At 42.6% G+C, this 21,049-nt stretch overlaps 2 protein-coding genes across 2 annotated transcripts; one reads left to right on the top strand and one right to left on the bottom strand.

The window, feature by feature from the left end:
• Positions 1-1,989: 1,989 nt before the first annotated feature.
• abcg2b (ATP-binding cassette, sub-family G (WHITE), member 2b) lies at positions 1,990-9,255 on the bottom strand. Its single transcript, XM_056586524.1, has 15 exons — positions 9,033-9,255; positions 8,629-8,688; positions 8,418-8,535; positions 7,985-8,140; positions 7,639-7,796; positions 7,067-7,218; positions 6,688-6,780; positions 5,853-6,001; positions 4,933-5,084; positions 4,211-4,300; positions 3,604-3,728; positions 3,337-3,491; positions 3,140-3,229; positions 2,826-2,881; positions 1,990-2,741 (listed from the first exon to the last, which is right to left on the bottom strand). The coding sequence occupies exons 1-15, from the start codon at positions 9,185-9,187 to the stop codon at positions 2,594-2,596; spliced, it is 1,857 nt and encodes a 618-aa protein (XP_056442499.1). The 5' UTR covers positions 9,188-9,255; the 3' UTR covers positions 1,990-2,593.
• A 1,356-nt stretch (positions 9,256-10,611) lies between these two features.
• Positions 10,612-15,628, top strand: hapstr1b (HUWE1 associated protein modifying stress responses b). The gene is made up of 4 exons (XM_056586560.1): positions 10,612-11,066; positions 12,229-12,309; positions 12,477-12,752; positions 13,538-15,628. The coding sequence occupies exons 1-4, from the start codon at positions 10,871-10,873 to the stop codon at positions 13,774-13,776; spliced, it is 792 nt and encodes a 263-aa protein (XP_056442535.1). The 5' UTR covers positions 10,612-10,870; the 3' UTR covers positions 13,777-15,628.
• The last annotated feature ends 5,421 nt before the right edge of the window (positions 15,629-21,049 follow it).

The raw sequence follows: 21,049 nt of genomic DNA, 5'->3' as shown, positions 1-21,049 counted from the left end.
CGCCATTGGCCCGCGGGCCGTACTTTGAGAACCAATGCTTTAGGGGCACTGTTTATGTTTACATTTTTACACTGTTGTTATTAAGGTATACTATGCTACTTATATTTTTCTATAGCAGCTCTTTCTATAACTGTTCAAATATAATTGATATAGGCCTATTGTCTTCTGGCCTTTAACATGCCTGTGAGTTTGAACAAATCAAATAGGAGCCCAATTATTTACTCTCCACCACATCTAGTAAGGTTATGGTAAGGCATGCCGCTGACACCACAATACAAATATACACAAACATGCTTACGTTTATGTTGTTTTACCCAAATGTAATTATTCTCTAAAATGGATGAACCATTCCGTACACCTCCAGAAGAACGATTCTTCGAGGAAAAGAGGGGTGAAATGTGACATTAGCCACGCCATTGTTTTTTTTGTTCAATAAAGTTGTTTATCTTTAAATTGTATCTATGCGTCCTCCAGGGGAAAAGGGAGAGGATATTCCAACATATTAATTCACATTTTCAAATGTCAGAATTTTAACAAAATGTTGTGGGAGGGTTGAACACCATGTGTCCATGTGTTACATGACAAATATAGTACCACGTGCAAAATGCGGTTTGTGTTGACACACGAGGATTAAAAGCAGAGGTTTATTTTAGCTCTCTGAGCTTCTAAGTGAAGATAAGGATGGGCTGTTTGTCGTTCACTTTCTGAGGGTATTACCATGCCTCAGCCTCTCACTACTGACGAGAAATAGTACACCCCATGTGATCCACACCTGTACCGGGATACGTTAAGGTTGGTGCATCCTGAGAAGCAGTCAGTAAGCCGCCTCACCCCGTATGGCGGTTGATACATCCAACTGGCCTGCTTTACTCAGTTTCCTGTTTTATGCGTGCATCCATTTTTTCCATTGAGTGTTTTCAGTGCATGACTGAAAACTTTTCTCTTATTTGATTCTGTGTTTTGCTAAAATGCCTTTCATTCCCCTGGCTGCGTCGATGGGACCGGGCGGGGAGAACATGCAGACCAAACGCCTCAGTCTGCCGGCGACGGCCTTCAACAAATCCAAGGCCTCGGTGGACAAAAAATGCATCTCTGTGAAGGAGCATCCCGCCCTCAACCTGAGGAACTCGGGGAGGAAGAGCCAACCTAAGAGCCGTCTGCCTACTGCCAAGGTAGTAGCAGCACCAGGACTGAACGTCAAAAGCAGTGATCAACGGTTGCCCTCGTCAACGCTCCTCTCAGTAGTCTCCCACCACACACCTTCAAAGGCAGTCGAGGCCACAAACGCCGCGATGCGTCCTCTATGAAGAGGGACCTACACGTGAACCACAGCGCTGTTTGCCAGAAAGAATCTGGTTTTACATTGATGTTGACACCGGAAGCTGTTCACCTTTTGCAGAGGAGGAGCGCTGAGAGAAAACAACCCACGACACTGCCAGCTTACAGCACCGCAGCTGGGGCTGAGGCCATGAACAAGGCATCGAAGTCTGGAAGGAATAGGCAAAGCCCCTCAATGCGGCATGTGTTGTTAGCACCACAGTGTGCCTCACCCAGCAGTAGGTTGAACATTATAACTAACAGTAAGGAGGCTGCTCTGGGAGACATTAGCTCGATAGAGAAGATATCTCCTCTGAACGAACAGCACAAGTATGACGATGTGGAGTATGAGGAGGAGGGAGACTGTGGTGTTGATGAGCTTGTGGTGCTGAAATGCATGGAATGGCTTTGAGGACTGGAAAATGCAGTGGTAACCTTGGGTAACAGTACCAGTAAGGGTACAGAGAGACTCCAAATTTGTAACGGGAAAATTTGAGGCCAAAATGAACTAAAAAACGATTTGAGGTCGCATATAACTTTTCCATGTTTAGTTCAGCTGGATTAATTAATACAGTTTCTGAGTATTTGGGGCTAAATTGGGCTACATTTGTCTTCATTCTGAGTAAAAGTAAGACAAAGTTACTACTTTGAATGAAAAAAGTGACTTTTAAGTATCAGAACAATTTACATTTTTCTTCACATTTATATTTGGAAACAACTGTATTATTTATTTAAAAGTTGTTCATAGATTGTTTGCTTTGAATTTCCTCCGTCTCATCTGACTATCACTTTCGACAAAAGTTTCTGCAAAATGACGACATCAAAATGTGACATTGGACACTTCTTCACATGTATTCAAATAAAAATTAAAACATGTTCATCACCAGCTATGTTTATCGATATTAATATAATGCAGTTATTTTTAGATAAAAGATATACATAAAAATGTACAAATATGACTTAATTATTCTCTGCATGGACAGAGGCAAAAAGAGCTATAAGCCTAAGAAGCTTTGTAAAGACTAGTGAGTTGATTGGACAGCGCTGTACATGTCCACTTGCACTCTTCAGTGTGCTTAGTGGCAGATTATCCTGGCCTAAGGTTCCAGAGTGTGTTTCAGAGAGTGTCAGAAAGAGAGAGAGAACAAAATATAGACAGAAGTATCTATTGTATTGTACCTAACCTCAATTAGGGATGTAATACAGATTTTTAACACAGTAATACAGATCATGGCTGCCGGCAGTTGACACATAGACCCACATAAAGACAGGGGTATCACTTCCAGCGTTTGATCCTCCGTAGCTGTATGTAGGCCACGACCAGACACACCGATGAGATTCCGATGAGGGCCACCTGGTTCTGCCAGAAGCCCCAGCGAGAGTAGTCTATTCCCTGGCCTTGTAGGAACATCTCCCCTTGAATGCTGCAGCACAAAACGAGACGAATGTTTTGGTTTTTGAATGGATCTATTTTGTGCATGCGTGCATGTGGTCTTTCTAGCACTCACGTGATGTTGTCGGTTACGTAGAACAACTGTCCCGTCATCTCGGTGATGAACATCGCCTTGTGAAGACAGAAGGATTTATTACGTCACTCTTTAAGAAACACGCTGAAACAGTTCCCCCCCCTGACCCCCCCTGCTAGATGGTTGATTGGAAGGGGTTAATACAGGTCAGCTATACATACCGGATTTTGTTTCCCAGAGTATTTGAGTTAATGTCGGGATAAAATACAAGTTCAACAAATATGAAAAAAGCATCTCAAATGAATTGTATTCCCCAGCCTTAACCCCAATTATACGACATTCACTCTATATCATACGTTCATTCCGTATTTGAAGATACTGATCCACTCCAGCCAGGACAGCCAGCTCAGCATATTGTTGAGATTGACCAGAAAACCGCCAAATACCTAGAAGAAGGATGAAGATAAAGATGGATAAAGGATGCCACTCACTTATTTTAGATTGTTGTTCTGCTCAAGCTAGTGAGGAGTTCCCGCCATTTGGTCCGACTCACCATCATGATGACAAATGGAAGAGCAACCAGCAGGTTGGCCATGGCCAGGGAATTGACGGTGGCAGATACCATGAAGGCTACACTGACTGCCCCGATGCTGGTCAGAGTCATGGTCAGCGTGAAGCAAAGGAAACCCAAAAAGGCGGGCTTCAAACCTAGGTCAATGGAAATGCACACGACAATATGACTGTAGGTCATTGCTGGACAGTGGAGGATAATGATAATGGCGTGTTCTTTAGGGTGGCTGTGCGTCAGTGTGTTAAATACCCATCATGTAATAGGAGATGGCTGAGAAGAAAATGTTGGGAACGATGCGATTAGGGAGGAGATCGGCACCGATCTTGGACAGGAAGTAGACGGAGGTACGGTAATACCCATTAGCATTCTCGTGACTGGGAAAAACATTTAAAAAGTCAATGTCAGTGTTTACCTACTATACAAAACAAATTCTACATTATATTAGCAAACTACAATCAGAATCTGAAGGGAAAAGAAAATGATGGAAAGATAGGAATGTTTGCAATCATCAAATATCTAATCTAATCTAAAATTAGATTAGATTAGATATAATCTAAATCCAAATTATTTTGCATACTTTTACTTCAGTCATAATAATTGCCAGGTACATTTACTTATATTTGGTTACCACATCTTAATAAATCCAGGTGCTTTGGCTAATTTGGCATTTATATTTTTGTATAATACTTTGTAGCCCTGTGTAGTCATTTCTAATGTTTCATTATGAAGATGTTTTGTTCTACAGGGTCCAAAATGTAAACCATAAACATGTCAGTAGACCTTGAATGTGTGGTGTGCGATAACCTTGGTGGCACAATGATCATAACAAAACTCAAACTCACACACACACACTCACATGAATATGGCTCTCTCTTTGATAAAGAGTTCAACGGCTGAGAGATTAGAAAACACCACATTGATGACAAGGAAGAAGAAGGCCCCACTCCTGTAGAATAAGGAGAAGAAAGAAAACAAGGTCTATCTTGGTGCCATACAGGCCCATTCTACACTCCAGGCTGGCTGACACACAGAGAGAACAGGGTCAGAAACAGATGATATCAAAAGACCTTATTCACAATAATAACAAAATAATTAACCTAATAATTGGATGGAGAAATGACAGAATGCTTACTTAAGACTGCGCTTGAAGAAGGTATACCTGTTTTGATCTAGAGGGGAGGTGTAATGATAATATAAGGTGTGGTATACCTGTTCTGATCTATAGTGAGCGCTGCATCGGTTCTATATGGTGAGGTATATAGTATTATAGTGGGCGGTGTCTTGGCTTAGGTCACCTGTTCTGATAGGGGCACACTACCTATAGGGAGGACTCAAGAGCGGTGTAGTAATGTAAATCCTAAATCAATGTAAATACACCCTTACCTAATTATGCCATGTCTTGCATGAGAAGCGCTATGGTAGCATGAAACGCAAAACTTGCTCACCATAATGACAGATCATTTCATGATTTATAACTAAACAATGACCCAAAGTAACATTGCTACCCACGTAATGACTAACATTCATAATGCTACTATGCAATGCTCCCAAATATGCAAAGTTGGGGGGGGGGGTCACCTGTTCTGTAAGCCCTCGGGGAGGGTTAGGGGTATCTGGTAGTAGATGAGTCCCACCAGCAAAGCAAAGAAAACGGTAAGAGCCCATTGAGCGTAGGAGGTCTGAGGGGTCCTCAGCAGGTTTAGCACCGCCCTGTGAGACAGGATACGCATCTAATACACACACACACACACACACACACACACACACACACACACACACACACACACACACACACACACACACACACACACACACACACACACACACACACACACACACACACACACACACACACACACACACGTAGACACAAACAGTGACACATCAATAAACAGTCAGGGTTTATGAACAGGATTATATGGCTGAAAAAATGTCATTGTGGCTTGCAGCTGTCTTGCCTGCCTTATCAGGCAGGATTGCACGTGAGGGTAATATAAAATAAAGGGTTAGGTGGAAATCCCACTGACCCACTATGACACAACATGGTTATGACCTGACTATGACCTGCCTACTAAATTAGACTTTATGTGTAGATCTTATTTATTTTGTTACAGTTACAGTTATTATAGTTATTTTGTTAAAGTAAACTCCCTAAACGATTCCTCTTCACCACTTTTTTGTGTTTTATAAAACACACATGTTGTAGGCTGCTTGCAACCTTGATAGTTTTTTTTAGATTTCTTGATAATTAAATCATAACAATACTGCACAAGTCACAGCCATGGCAACAAAAAATAGATGCCTCATCATTTCACCACCTTTAGACCATCGCTTATTAATTCGACCAAGTTCAATTTTGAATGATGAAATATAATTCACCAACACAACCCAAAATCTAGGGTGTGGGTTTTCTATTAAAAAACCCACACTCTTGATTTTGTGTGTTTGAATTATGTTTCAGGCAATGAATTACGTTTCAGGCAATGACATTGACTGACCTGGTAGAAGAAGGAGGTCACATAGTCAACCTTCTCCCCCTTGGTCTTCAAGCCTCCTTCGAAGGCTCGGCAGACCTGCTCCACCTCTTCAAACTCCTGCTGACATTGGGGCGACTTGCGGAACTGCACCAGCAACGGATTGTTACCATCTGGGCACAAACAATGTGTAGGGTAGTTTCAGGGTTTTTCACTCCCAGCTGAAAGCTTTGGGGTTCGAACCCCACAGTCCATCTGTAGGCATTCTTAAGCAAGATGAAAGATAACCCTACCTGCTCATTAATGACAAGCAAACAGGAAAAAACAAAACATACAAGTCCCGTTGGGTGTCACACTCAATTTGTTCCCTCCATCAATCATTACATTACCACGCCCCAAAGCTTGTCAACACAAACCTTAAGTGAGAATCCAAGACCAATTATTAAATCATAATAATGATAATGCACTTCTGTGCCATAAAAAAAAAAGTTTGCTTCTCCCTGGCGGCTGATTCTTCTCCTTCAAAAAAGACTCTGCTTCTGCCGTGTTACAGGACCCCTGATCGTTTCAACATTGAAGAATGTTTTCCATTGGGTTTTTGTTTCACTTCCTCTTAAAGATATTATAAGTTGGTATTTGAGTTGAAGTTAGTTTAACCCTACAGGTTGCAGTGTTTATTATTTTTGACTGTTGACATTTGGGTTATCAAACCCTCAAAAGACTTTGGACTCGTACTCTCTCTCACTCTCTCTGCGCCTGGGTCCTGGTACTCGCGTTACATTGGTATAAGCATCAGTAGCACAAATTAGTTCTAGTAGGACAAGAACACAGAGAACTATGAGTGTTTCATGAGGTTTACCTGTAGCAGGCAACTCTAATGTTGACTCAGCTTCTCCGTTGATGATGTCCAGGAAGAAATCAGCAGGGTTGTTGAAGGCCTTAATCTGGTAACCTAGTTACACGTGTATGGTTGAGAACAATAAAAGCCCATCTACTGCTAATTGCTACAAAATCAAGTTTATTCAGCATCACTATTGTGTAACGTTTAAAATAGAACCCGATTTTCACGAGTTATTTAATAACTTATAAACGTATAACTTAATGTTGCCTCCTACTTAAGCATTTCTAAACATCTATGGCACCTGAATTGTCTAACTTTACTTGGAATTTGAATAAAATTCACTGATATTAATTTGTTATCCGGTAACATCTTCCCTATAACGTGGATGCAAACGTACCAAGGAGGCTGAAGTATTCCAAGGCTTTATCAGCTTTGCCTGCATACACCACATCCCCCTTATGCATCAGGGTCAACTGGTCAAACTGCTCGAAGATGGAGTAGCGTGGCTGGTGGATGGAGAAGATCACCGTCTTTCCATTCCGAGAGAGTCTGGGCACACATTTCAGGGGCCGTGGTTTACTCATTAAGTCAAGGGAAGAAACCGAGGCTGCAGTGCTGGTAAGCATGCCCAAAGCCAACTATGAGCTCACAGAGGTCCGGAGCTCGCTTATTTTTCTAACGCTAAAAACAGAAAGTAGAAACTAAATACAACTGTATATAAAATCAGCAGTTGAGAACTTCTCCGAGATGAGTACATCTTTATTTGACAATGTTTTTAATAGCTAACCCCTTGTGCCTGTGTGTGTGTGTGTGTGTGTGTGTGTGTGTGTGTGTGTGTGTGTGTGTGTGTGTGTGTGTGTGTGTGTGTGTGTGTGTGTGTGTGTGTGTGTGTGTGTGTGTGTGTGTGTGTGTGTGTGTGTGTGTGTGTGTGTGTGTGTGTGTGTGTGTGTGCTCGTGGGCATTTTGTACTTGTGGAGAAGAGAGATGATACAGTTGGCGGTGTATGCATCCAGGCCAGTGGTAGGCTCATCAAGAAACAACAAGGATGGGGCGGTTATGAGTTCCATCCCTATGCTGCATCTCTTCCTTTCCCCTCCAGAAACACCTCGTATAAAATCTGTCCCTATCTGCACACGGACACACACACACACACACACACACACACACACACACACACACACACACACACACACACACACACACACACACACACACACACACACACACACACACACACACACACACACAGGTATTTTGTCTATTTTCTGTAGTTGTGTGATACTGACACTACACATGAGTTGGTGTGGCACTGCACCTTAGTGTTAGCACACTCTGTTAGGCCCAGCTCCTCCAGGATGTTTTCCACTCTGCTCTGCTTGTCTGCAGAGGAGTGGTTCTTTGGGTCGAGGCGAAGGTTGGCGCTGAACAGCAGGTTCTCTCTCACACTCAGCGTGCCCATGAGGACGTCATCCTGAAGACGGACAAATGGTGGGCCAAAACAGAAAGGCAGAAAGGCCAAAGTTTGCATACTTGATCAAAGTTAGGCTATACAATGTTGTATTTATTTGTTGCCTCTTTTAATATATGTGTGTGTGTGTGTGTGGGTGTGCGTGTGTGTGTGTGTGTGTGTGTGTGTGTGTGTGTGTGTGTGTGTGTGTGTGTGTGTGTGTGTGTGTGTATGTGTGTGTGTGTGTGTGTGTGTGTGTGTGTGTGTGTGTGTGTGTGTGTGTGTGTGTGTGTGCATTTACCTGTACGACATAGGCCGAGGTAAGCCTCAGGTCATTTGTGACTGGTCTGCCGTCAACAAAGACAGTTCCATGTCGTAATCCAGCCGGGTCTTTCCGCCCTGCAATCACATCCAGAAGCCTGGAGACAACACACAATACATCATATTACAATAGATAGTGTGTGTATGTCTGTTTGATGTTTGTGTGTGTGTGTGTGTTTGTATTTTCCTACGATGTTTTTCCACTTCCAGTGGGGCCCATGATGGCATTCATCCCAGGTTTCAGAATTCCACTGCGACGGCCGATTAAAAATAACAATGATGTGGTGGGTGAGGACAAACAATGAATAGATAAATAAATATTGAGATAATAACAACTTTTGGCCACTAGCTTTATTGAACATGACATGAGTGATTACTTAATAATAAATAAATAATTAAATATGATGTCAAGGCTCACCCTGTGACATCATAAACAAATTAATGTGTGAAGGAAATTAAAATCAGTTTTTATAATATAATGAAAGGTACTATTGACTTTTTTTTGAAGAGTCAATGAACCATTGTTGATTGCAATCAAATACTAATGCACAAATAGTCTAACATAGGAAACCGGAGGCTTGTATAGCGATCCTACCTTATATCCTTAAGAATGACCTTTTCTGGACCTTTTTTGCAGAGCAAACCCACTCTTTCCTGAATACAGTATTTGATGTTGCTAAACATCAATGTTGGACCATGCTGCTGAAAGCATTCTTCCCCCACATGCACACTTTTCTCCTTATTTGACATCCTCACACAAAGAGATCTCACGACAGACAGAGAGCTCTGCAACCGTTCAGCTTGAGAAGTTGTCGAAGAGAGGTGCGGGCACAGAGGGAGGGGAGAGAAAGAGAGGTCTTATCTGGATCTTGATACTGATACACGTTCTTAACCTATCACATAGTAAGAATAAACTGGATAGGGGACAGCCACATATATCATTGCACTTTGCTCACAGGTGAAGGGTGGTTGAACTATAATGCTACTGATGACCAAATGAGAATGTCTTCATGGACCTCTCAGCAAATATTATCTAAGAATATTGATAATAATAATAATTATAATACCAGTAGTAGAAAATCGAATGTTGTTGATGTGAATTTTTTTGTTGAATTAACATCTCACAGTAGGTTGGCATGTCCTCAGTGCTTAAAGAGTGGTGACCAAGTGACATTTATCGCAGGCCTGATCTCTCTGTTTGAATAAGATAGAACTTTAGCTATCCCAAAGGATATTATTGTGCCAGAGATTGCTAAAAAAAAAGACTACAACATAACAATGAAAACAATAAAGTATTAAATGTGAACGAGTAGATGCTAACGCCAGTGCCTGATAGAATAACAATAAAATGAGGGTATGTTTTGTAAAATAGGTTAACTTATGTAGTCAAATTTATAGTGAACATGCCATTGAAAGTAATATTAGCAATGAAGTTGAAAAAGATTAATGCAAAGTTACATTGCACATGATATTGAAATAATATATTACTACACAGAGTAAATTGGGAAAATACATTTGAGGTTATAATACAGGCCTTACAACATTACTACTGTACTTCAATATATATATATATATATATATATATATATATATATATATATATATATATATATAATTACTGTTCATATAGGCCTAATAGTCAGATTCTAGGCTTGAACAATATTATGTATGGTTATATATTGTACAAATAAATATTGTAAATACAGATATGGATATTGTGCATGTATTGTATTTTATTTATTTTATTGTTCGTTGTACGTCTCTTATTTTGGATTATTGATAAAGGTGTATCATTTGGGCTGGCTAGCAACTTTAGTTTATAATTGAATCTTCCCACGAGGATAAATACATGCTATCTCATAATTGTTGGGTCATTGTTCCTCGTCGTTTTCGTTGTGTTAGCAGTTGTTGATAATGTTATTCTGGAACCCATGGACCTATTGCTCGAACCGCACCAAATCGCCCGCTGCTCTCTGCCGTCCGGCATGCTGTATTGCAGAAAGCGGTGAGAAGGCGTGTCCTTTATTGCTTTTCACGGGCCGTGTATATTGACGGAACGCCAATAACGGTCCAAGAACGTATTTGGAAACGCCCTAAATAATGTCTGTGGCCAATCGTATTATCGCTTCGTAAAAAAATGGGCGGGGTAACCAACGCAAGCATGGTTACGTGTTTTCAAGAAATTCCTAGGTGTTGTCACTGGCCGCTTCCCTTCCTACTCTGTTGTTGGTTCGCGATGTGGAGCAACATGAGTTAGATGTTCGGATACCTTTTCACAATGCACCGCGGAAAACTTCGGGTTATATATCTTTAGATAATTTAAATACATCCGTGCCGTAGGACATACACCAAGGCGCTCTACAAATTATACAAACTAGTCAATCCCACATTTCAAGCGAAGCGTAGCATATGTGCTACTAGCTACCGTTAGCAATGGAAGAGAGGAAGGAGGAGGCAGAATCGGAGATTCAAGAACATGGCCCTGAACATTGGTTTACCAAATGGGAACGGCAGTGTTTGGGCGAAGCCGAACAAGGCGACCCGAACGATGAAGATACCGAGCCAAGCCAACAGAAACTGTGGCACCTTTTTCAAAACTCCGCCACTGCCATCGCCCAGCTCTATAAAGGTCTGCAGCTCCGTTCAAGCTAGTAGCCTAGCTGTCATGCTAACAAGCTAATACCGCTAACGGCGCAGCTGTTGTAGTCCCGAGTCGAAATAAGCACAAAGAGCAGCTCCGCCGAGCGCCATGAAAATGTCTGTGATTGTTCATATGGTTTTCATACGTCCGTGTTATGTGGCATATGGTATACAAGGCGTACTGTCTGTGAGTTTAGACGGCTGTACCTCGGAAGGATACAACACATCAGCTGCTAACCAGGCTAATGCTAGCAATGCAGATGCTGAATCGTTGACTAGGGCGATTTTCTTTGAACATCGGTTGAATTAATTTATACCCGCTAGTGGGGAAAGTCTTGTACAAAACGCCAAGCCATGATGCGTCATCGTCATGTCGAACACAGACGTTTCCAAACGTTTTGTCTAAATGGTTCACTTATCAAAATGGCGTTGCTCTGGGGGAGTTGCTCGCTTTAAATCAACTTTTGGTTGAAGATAAAAATAACCCCTGAAAGCAGCGCTTTGGGTGACAACGTGTAACGTGATGAACTGGCAATGTGTCATTCTTTCTTGCATAGGATCGACCTTCTCTGTATGGCTGACTTGCCTTCTTGGTACTAAACAAAATGGCGAAGGGATTAATGTTAATATTTTGTGTCTTATGTAGATGTCGGCAATTTAGTTTACCGCTTGGTATTTATTGTTCTATTTAGAGATCTAGGTCTCAGTTTAATCCATAATGCTCCGTATGATCCTCTGGGACAACGTTTAAGCGCAACGCTTGTAATGGCTTTCTATATACAGGAATACGCCTAGCTCGTATTGTTTTCCATAGTCTAATAAGAACGAATGGATCCTCAATAAGTCAGATTAAGATGTCACTCCAAGTCCTCGAAATATACAAACCTCTGCAAAGTCACTAGCCCATCTGCATGACTGCTTTTAAGATTGTCACCGCTGCACTCCATGCATTTGGATCATAATTGAGAACACTGGTGTAATTGTGACTAAATGGTGGATATAATATTGTCAGTGGATTGTATTCCCTACAGCAATCAGTTGTTATGACAAGCTGCTCAATTTCATGATTCTGTCGATTTTCAAATGAGTATATCGATTATATATGTACGCTTTTCAAATACATTGTGCTTGTCTTTTATTCATTTTTACAGACCGAGTATGTCAACAACAAGGTCTTTCTCTTTGGGTGCCCTTCCAGAACGCAGCCACGGCTGTCACTAACCTCTACAAAGGCAAGTTCCCATGGGTTCATTATCCTTTTGTTTTTCCTTTTACGATCAATCATCCAGTCCATATTGCCTCCTGACCTCTATTACAGATGAGGGGAGTTACAACCATGGCCCTTCGGTTGACCCTTCGTCAAGTCTTATGAAAAATCTCTCCTTCTTCCCTAAACCAGAGAGTGCGGATGCTCACCAGAGGAGTCACGATCTCGGTATTCAAATAGGTTACCAGCGCAGGAACAAGGAAGTGCTCGCCTGGGTTAAGAAGCGCAGAAGAACCATTCGCCGAGAGGACCTCATCAGTTTTTTGTGTGGCAAGGCACCGCCCCCAAGAACCACCCGAGCCCCGCCCAGAGTTACCATGGTCCCAACGAGCCGGCCCTCCACCCCAGAGACTGGCAGCTCGGTGGAGACGGACCTTCAGCCCTTCAGAGAAGCCATAGCACTACACGGTGGGCTTCTATCCCCTTCTATTGCTAATGGGTTTGAATCCCCCAGTCACTCCTTATATTTGTTATGGGTTTACATTAGGACCCAACCGCTACTGGATTTCAGGGGCCGATAACGATACTGGGTAGTAAAAAACATCAGATATCCATATATGGGCAGATGTACAGATATATACACATTAGCCTTTATTGGATATAAATATAATATTGTGGTCTTCTGTGGGTGGGGAAGCTTCTTTAGATTTGCTGCTCACGCTCAGGCAATGCCTTGCGCAACAGCAACGTTGCATTAACGTCATGAGCTGAAGGTACCAATTAACTGTATAGCGGGGAGCTACTTATTTTCACACGGAACAGGATGTAAAACTTAAGTGTAGGGAGTGCCTACATGGATGTGCTCTGTTAAAGCATTAAAAGGTTCAACCATTACAGTAGAGGATTTTTAAAGTGGTGATAACATTTATAATTCGACCCCATTTCAAAAAAAAAATATCATCAGCAAACATGTGACAATACCAATATATCTGAGATAGGACCATATAGGCCAATAAAACTGGCCAACCGATATGTCGGACGGCTCCGTTTGGTTTACTTATATGCGGGATGGGTTTGATTCCTGACTCACTTCATATACTTGGTAGGGGTTTGATTCCTCAGCTTCACTGTTTTTATGATTTTCTGGGTTTGAATCCTAAGGTTCACTCCTTACTTATTTCCTGGGATATTGTGTTAGTATGGTGGACTCTCAAAGTGTCTAGACTAAACAGGTTGTCTCTGTTCCTCTCCAGGCCTTAGCGGCGCAATGGCCGGCATTTCCGTGCGTTCCGGCACACCCAGTTCTCCCACACATCCGGCCCAGTCTCTCGGCCGCCGTAGGAATGGTCTACACGACGTGGACCTCAACACCTTCATCGCGGAGGAGATGGCGCTCCATTTGGATGCAACCGCCAATCGCAAGCGAGGAGCCGCCCCTTGCAGCGACGTCATCACAGACTCGCCCACTCACAAACGCAACAGGATGCTCTAATCTCCTGTTCTCAGGCTCAGACTGTGTTCTGTCCTCCCACCGACACCCCTCCATCCCCCCCCCATGTGGCCGACTGAATGACTCTCAAGGACTGGCGGTTCGGCCAGCCGTTCTAAACGTTTTCCCCCCTTTTCATCTTTGTTGAAATACTACAAATAAAGATAAAAAAAAAAAAAGACAAGCCCCCTTCAATTTTTACTCTTTTCTTCTGCACCCCTCTGCTTCTGATTCTTCCCTAACCTCTCTCTGGCAGAGACCTACTTTCTTCCTCAACAGGACAATATTGTTTGCTCATGGTCTTGTTTTTTTTGTTTTTTATAGATTTCATAAATGTATGGAAGGAAGCACATTGGAGAAGGAGAGAAAAAAGCAGACTGACCCATTTTAGAACTGATTGATTAAGTCTGCTCAACTGATGATCAGATGATGCAGACTTTTGCCAACCACTGTTAGACTTCTGCAGTCAATACCTTTCGATCCATTGGTAACACGGTGCAAGTCCGGCTCTTAACTCAAGTGCTGATTAGCCTTGACTGAAACTCTTGGCTCATTTAGAAAGCTGTAGTCCGGCCCTGAGAAGACAGCCCACCCCCCCCTCTCCCCCTCCCTGTCCAACGGACGGACGTGAACGACTCAATGCATGTCTGTGTTTCTCAATCTGTTGCCGTACTTTGATTTGGTGTGTCTTACAGCAGAAATGCCACTTGCTGTGTTGTACTCTTTATCGACTATCTGCCTTCAAGGATGCTGCTATCTCTGGTTGTTGTCGGACTAAGTGTGTGTGTGTGTCTGTGCGCTTGTGCGTTCAGGGATCTGGCACATGCAGCAGTCTTCGCTTTTCCCCTCTTTCTTTTTGCGCCTCAGATCGTTAATCCTGTCTTCACTTGTTTTAAACCTTAACCCAAGTATGATCACATAACTGGTCACCCAGCCTACTATAATTTGTGGCTACACAGGAAAAGAAAAAAAATGGAACATACAAATATTTAACAGAGCAGTCACACCTGTGTGTGTATGTTGCATACGGTAAAATTAAACACGTCATTGGAAACAGATTCAGGAATGTATTTCTAAATGAATTTGAAAAAGTTTTCAAAACTTCTGCTTCCGTTCCAAATAGTTTGAACCACGTTTGGCATTTGTTGTCAGTCTTAACAGAGCGCTGACAATCGATTTCAGAACAACTTCAGTCAGTCCTGTTTCTCATTTATTGCTGGCACTGCCATTTTTGTTTAAAATAATAAATACTACCACTACTAAATACAATTCTACTTTTGCCACACCTTCTATTCATGTGTAAATTGCATTGAAAGTATACAAGGACGTGTTGTAGTTAAAGGTGATTGGGCTGGCTTCTGTGAGTCTAGAAGTAGAATGTGGGTAAGTGCCTGTGATTTCTCCCATCACGTTGTGGCTCAACCCGTGGGTACCACGGCCCAAGATGCTTCCTGTAAAAAAGGAGAATTAACTTCTAACTCCAAACGACTGCTTTGTTACACAGCCATGTCTGATTCGTTTAAGAAAAAACATTTAGGGGCTGTTTTAATTGTGTATGTGGTACATATTGTAAAAAGGAATTGGGTTATTCATGTACATCGAAAGATACATTAAAGAGAAACGAGTGTGTACGTTCTGAAGTGAATGGTCATTTCTTGGCTTGTCTTCTTCGTTGCATTAAATGTATTAGTTTTCCCTAATTTTGTTGATCTGAACGAATTATCTTTTGATATTGCTGGATATTTGTTATCCTTTATGAACAGTGCAATGTGTAATGCCGTTAGTTAAATTATTCATGTTCTTGCTACTGCAGTAATTATATTCACAATTAACACGACCCAATAAGGTCAAAATAAAAAAAAAATCAAGGCTGCACGAAAATGCATGCGTATATATCTTTGTATACGATCTGCCATTGTCGGATGAAAGAATTTGCACTACACCGTTATTGACGCACGGTGGCGCCTCAGTCTTGGACTAGAATTAACATCGTACTATTCGGATTTCCCCCTCGGTCTAAATTAAAAACCCTACCGTTGACAAATGTTGTTGACTTGTCCTGTATACCACGGACACTTATTTGGGTTCCAATGGTTTCATAATTGTTAAATAACAAATTTGAACTTACATGTTAAAAATATGTTATTTGGTTAGAAAACGAAACAAAGCATGACTAGCACTTGCCCTCCAGCATGTGTAGGCCTACACCCTTATTCAGGCACAGGCAAAGGGAAACATTAAACCGGGGTCCACCAAACTATACAGGATCCCCTATCTTGAAAACTGAAAAACACAATATATTAGGCTATATATATATACATTAAAAAAAATCTCATAGCTATCCATTTGAATTGATCGCATTCCTGAATTAATGTGGTTTACAAATAACAGTTGGTCTGAGGGTCGCTCCAACAGTGCTACTCTTTATCTTTCGGTTCCACCATCTGCAGCACATGGGGGTTAATATAAATACCGTTGCCGTGCTGTGTTCCTCAAAGAGAGGCTAGCAGATGTTTTAGTTATTATTTGACACCAGTGTTTTTCTGGGCAATTGCCCGAGGCTGGTCCAAGGGCTGAGCCCCTACTGACTCACGCAATCTATTACCCAAGTCGAGCTTTGCACTAAGAGCCCAATGCCTTATTTTAGATTTTTCCATGTCAATAAAGAATGAGTGGAATATGTTTTCCCATCTTAACCATGGGCTGTTGGTTTTGTTTCATGGTGGATCTAAAGGCTGGTTTGATGCAACCGTGGTCGTGGAGCAGAGCTGACCGCAAGCTGTTTCACACGTCAAAAGAAGCAGAGTGTGTGTGAGACATACTGCGAGAGAGATAGAAGAACGACGGGGAGAGAGAGCGAGAGAAACGAAAAAAGATTTGAGATCGAGCAACAAGTGTGCGAATGTTCCAATATTCCCTTCGAAGACGACCATCTGGGCCCACTGATACAAGCTAACTCCGCACATACGCACGCAAAAACACACAAGCACGCGCACATTCATATGGGCATCCGCGCTATTACCGGTACACACATTTACACTAATAATATGTACACAGGACACAGGAAACACTTGGACACAAATCAACCCCCACAACACACACATGCGCACACACACACACACACACACACACACACACACACACACACACACACACACACACACACACACACACACACACACACACACACACACACACACAAGTCGGTTGTCTGAAAAGGCAGAACAGTCCTTCTCCCCAACATTACAGACAAACAAACAGGTCCCTTGTTGACGCCTTTGTGTGAGTCTGTGCGTGTGTGTGGGTGTGACCATTAACAAGCCTTTGGTGGGAGACAGCTGGTGATCAACGATGCACTCGGGTCTTTTTTCTCCCCATGCATGTGTTTAAGGACGAGCGGGAGAGTGCACCCACATACAAACACATGGGGACAATCGTAATTGTTGCACCAGCTTGCACTAATTGATAGACGACAGCATGCCTGCACTCCATCACCAACCCTCCCCCCCCCCCCCACACACAAATACACACAAGTGCACTTTCTCACACACACACACACACACACACACACACACACACACACACACACACACACACACACACACACACACACACACACACACACACACACACACACACACGCAAATCAGACAAGCTGAGAATGTGTCCCTGCGAGATGGAAGCTGTGGAGCAGGAGGAGAGACAGAGGGAGGTAGGGGGAGGATGGAGGAGGGAGAGGTTAAATACTCCCAAGAGAAGGTGGCTGGTCGGATCCCTTTAGTTTGGTTGTGCATTGTGCGGTTTTGTGGCATCAATCGAAAAAACATGAAAAAAATACCTAGTGCTGTCTATTTTTGGTGCGTGATGTTTTCCTGAGGTGAGTCTTCAAAAGACTACCCGACACGCGCGGACCCACGCGCGCGCGCGCGAGCGCACACACACACACACACACACACACACACACACACACACACACACACACACACACACACACACACACACACACACACACACACACACACACACACACACGCACACACACGACGAACAGGACTTATTCATTCCTGAATACACGATAAGATACACACTAACCAGATTCTCTACCAGCATGTGCCCATGTCTTTCACAAACGCAGCGCGATAAAACCCACGAGTTGATCACCATAGCAACACGTTATATATCTTCCAGCAATATTTATCCAACCCCGAGCGAGGGGGTGGATGGACGCAACGTAATGCACAAAAAAAGAGAGAAAATAATCGAACGGTCATTATAGAACCACTGCCGTTTGTAATGTATCCACAGGGTGGCAGCAGCGTCCAGGTTAGTGAAGCATAGCCTCGCAAACTCGGGGTTTTCAGACAGTAAAATAAGGTTTAGAAAAATAACAAATATAAACCTCAATCGACATACCCAAATATAAAAGGTACGTCCGTCTCCTGTAGAGCAAAGGAGCAGATAAAAGGAGCAGTGAAAAAAGATGGACAGAGGATGAAAAAGAAAAGAGGGAGAACAGGCCTGAACCGTGACCCCCCTCCCCCCAAAGCAGACGGATTAGACGCTGCTCTGCTGGCTGCTAATGGGTTTGGGCAGGATCCTGTGTGTGTGTGTGTGTGTGTGTGTGTGTGTGTGTGTGTGTGTGTGTGTGTGTGTGTGTGTGTGTGTGTGTGTGTGTGTGTGTGTGTGTGTGTGTGTGTGTGTGTGTGTGTGTGTGTGTGTGTGTGTGTGTGTGTGTCTGTTTGTGTGGAGGTAAGTAGGTGTGTGCATGTTTCTGAGTCCATGTTTATACACAGTAACGTGTGTGCATTTCCCTGTGTGTTTGTGTGTCTGTTTGTGTGCGTGCGTGTCAGAAGGAATTTGCCTGTGGAGTGTAACCGTGTCTTGGGACCCTTTTTTTCCTGGCTTGGGAAACAGGTTAAAAGAGAGAGAGAGGGAGAGAGAGAGAGAGAGAGAGAGAGAGAGAGAGAGAGAGAGAGAGAGAGAGAGAGAGAGAGAGAGAGAGAGAGAGAGAGAGAGAGAGAGATTGGGCAGAGGGCAGAGGAGGGCAAAGCAAGGGATGAAAGGACGTATAGGTGAGGAGAGAAGGAGCAAATCCTTTGCTGAGCTCCAGGGGAGAGACCAAGGAAAGGATGGACAGGGCGAGCTAGAGAGATGGATCCTAGCAGAGGAAGAAAAGGAGAGGGACTCAGACAACTGAGGTACTGGGTTTGAACCAAGAACCTTCTAGGAAAGGATTGGGCATTGGGGATCAACATCACACGCTTAGAGGCACAAACTTCCTGTTCTGTATTCACTGTAAGTGGTTGCGGATACAATAACATACAAAGGCCTGGCATGTTCCATGTTGTAGGCTAAGTTAAATATAATGGGAATCATATCAATAATATGGGCAATCCTATCCGTAAAATATCTGAAGTAAAGTTACATTTGATAATTTTGTGGCTCGTTCTTACCATACCATTGAACATGCAAAACATACGGCTGAAGAACTAGTTTCTAACTACTCTAAATTATGTTATATGAAAAATGTACATGGTCTGCGTTTTCATTTGCATGTCCATTGTGCGTTTTCATTAAATTCTCATTTTTGAACAGGCTTTTAAACAGGAAGTATTTCACATAGGACTACCTGCACCATCGGCACCGCCATCCACCAGTGCTCAGTGGCCAAGCATGGTATTGCAGTCGTTTTAGCGGGGTGTGGACGGGTTCCTCGATTCATGGGGCCCAGAAGTAGATATCTCCGTTAACTCCAATACAAGGGGGGAACAGGAATGTGTCTCCTCAAAAACGTCTGGATATCAATCAAAGGCTCATCATTATCTTCATACTTGTACTAATAAAATGTACGTTTTCTCTTTTCAAAACGCCACCTTTTATCACTTAAAGTCGCCGAGGGATGTGTAGACAGACTTCTCGCTTATGATGCTACAATGATAACAATGCTAGACAAAAAGAATATGTCTGCATCTGGCACGTCATGCACTAGGGCGTGGCTGGCTCCCTTGATGTGGAAGCAAAACCCTCCTAGGGTTAGGGCAGGGTTTTTCAACCTTGGGGTCCCAACCCCATGTGGGGTCGCCTGGAATTTAAATAGGGTCGCCTGAAATGTCTAGTAATTGATAAAAAAAAAAATATTGACCTAAAAACGTTTTTTTTTTTTTTTTTTTTTTTTAAACCTGCAAATAATCGTACATAACTGTCTCCAATACTTTCATTTTCTCGAATATAAATCTAGTTCAAATAAAATGTAGCAAATATCACGTGACTGCACAGTTACATTACTTGAGTTCAAGCTCAAACCTGTAAAATGTAAACACAAACTTGCAATCAGAGTTTATAAAACAAAATGGAAAGATTTATTCGCCCGCCTGGCCCTGTCCCTCCAAATACAGTTCCAAGAGGAACTGTGGCACAGACACCAAAGACACAGCGAACATGCGATTCAGTATGGATTTACAAGTGTGATGGAATGCTACTAGGAGAAGCCGAAATGTCTGCTATGTAGTAAGGTCCTGTCTGCCGAGAGTATGAAGCCAAACAAACTCAAAAGACACGTTGAGACACCACACAAAGAGCATGTCGGCAAACCAAGAGCTTTTTTTGAAAGTAAATTTGCCGACCGAACAAACAGCAAGTGTATATTTCAAAAAGGCTGCGACTGCTAGTGAACGGGCCCTGAAAGCTCCTCTTGAGGTGAGCTATCTCATTGCTAGGAATATGAAGCCACATAGCATTGCTGAGACTTTAATATTGCCAGCTGCCATCGATATGGTGATATGGTGATAGAAAAATAAAATGTCTCTAGGGTCGCCAGAAATGTTCGATGTCAAAATGGGGTCACAGCCTATAAAAGGTTGGGAACCACTGGGTTAGGGTGACAGTGGCGATAACGATTGATGTTAGTGATGTACGGCTCATGAACGAATCGTCCAAAAAGAACAAACAACTTTTATGTCTTCACTGTGTTACCGTGTATCAACCAGTATATGCTCAAGCGTATTGGACTACCGTATATTACGCGTTTTTTTTTTCCTTTGAATGAACGAGCCTCGTTTCCACATACGTATGTTTTTCGTATCCGTGCTTCCGTAAATTTACGGAAGGAGTCGCTAGTGTTTTACGTACGGACATGAATTTATTTACGGTCAGCCAAAAAGATTAGGGAGCGTATGATAATGGCCGTTTTTAGGAGACCGGTACTTTGGAACAAGAGGATCGACATATAAAGAGATAAAAACAAAACCAACCAGGCTTGGAAAGGGATCGGCGAGGA

The sequence above is a fragment of the Gadus chalcogrammus genome, chromosome 3, assembly GCF_026213295.1.
Source record: "Gadus chalcogrammus isolate NIFS_2021 chromosome 3, NIFS_Gcha_1.0, whole genome shotgun sequence".
Taxonomy (NCBI): Eukaryota; Metazoa; Chordata; class Actinopteri; order Gadiformes; family Gadidae; genus Gadus; species Gadus chalcogrammus.
Note: the sequence above shows the minus strand (reverse complement) of the source record. Positions and strands in the feature narration are given on the sequence as shown.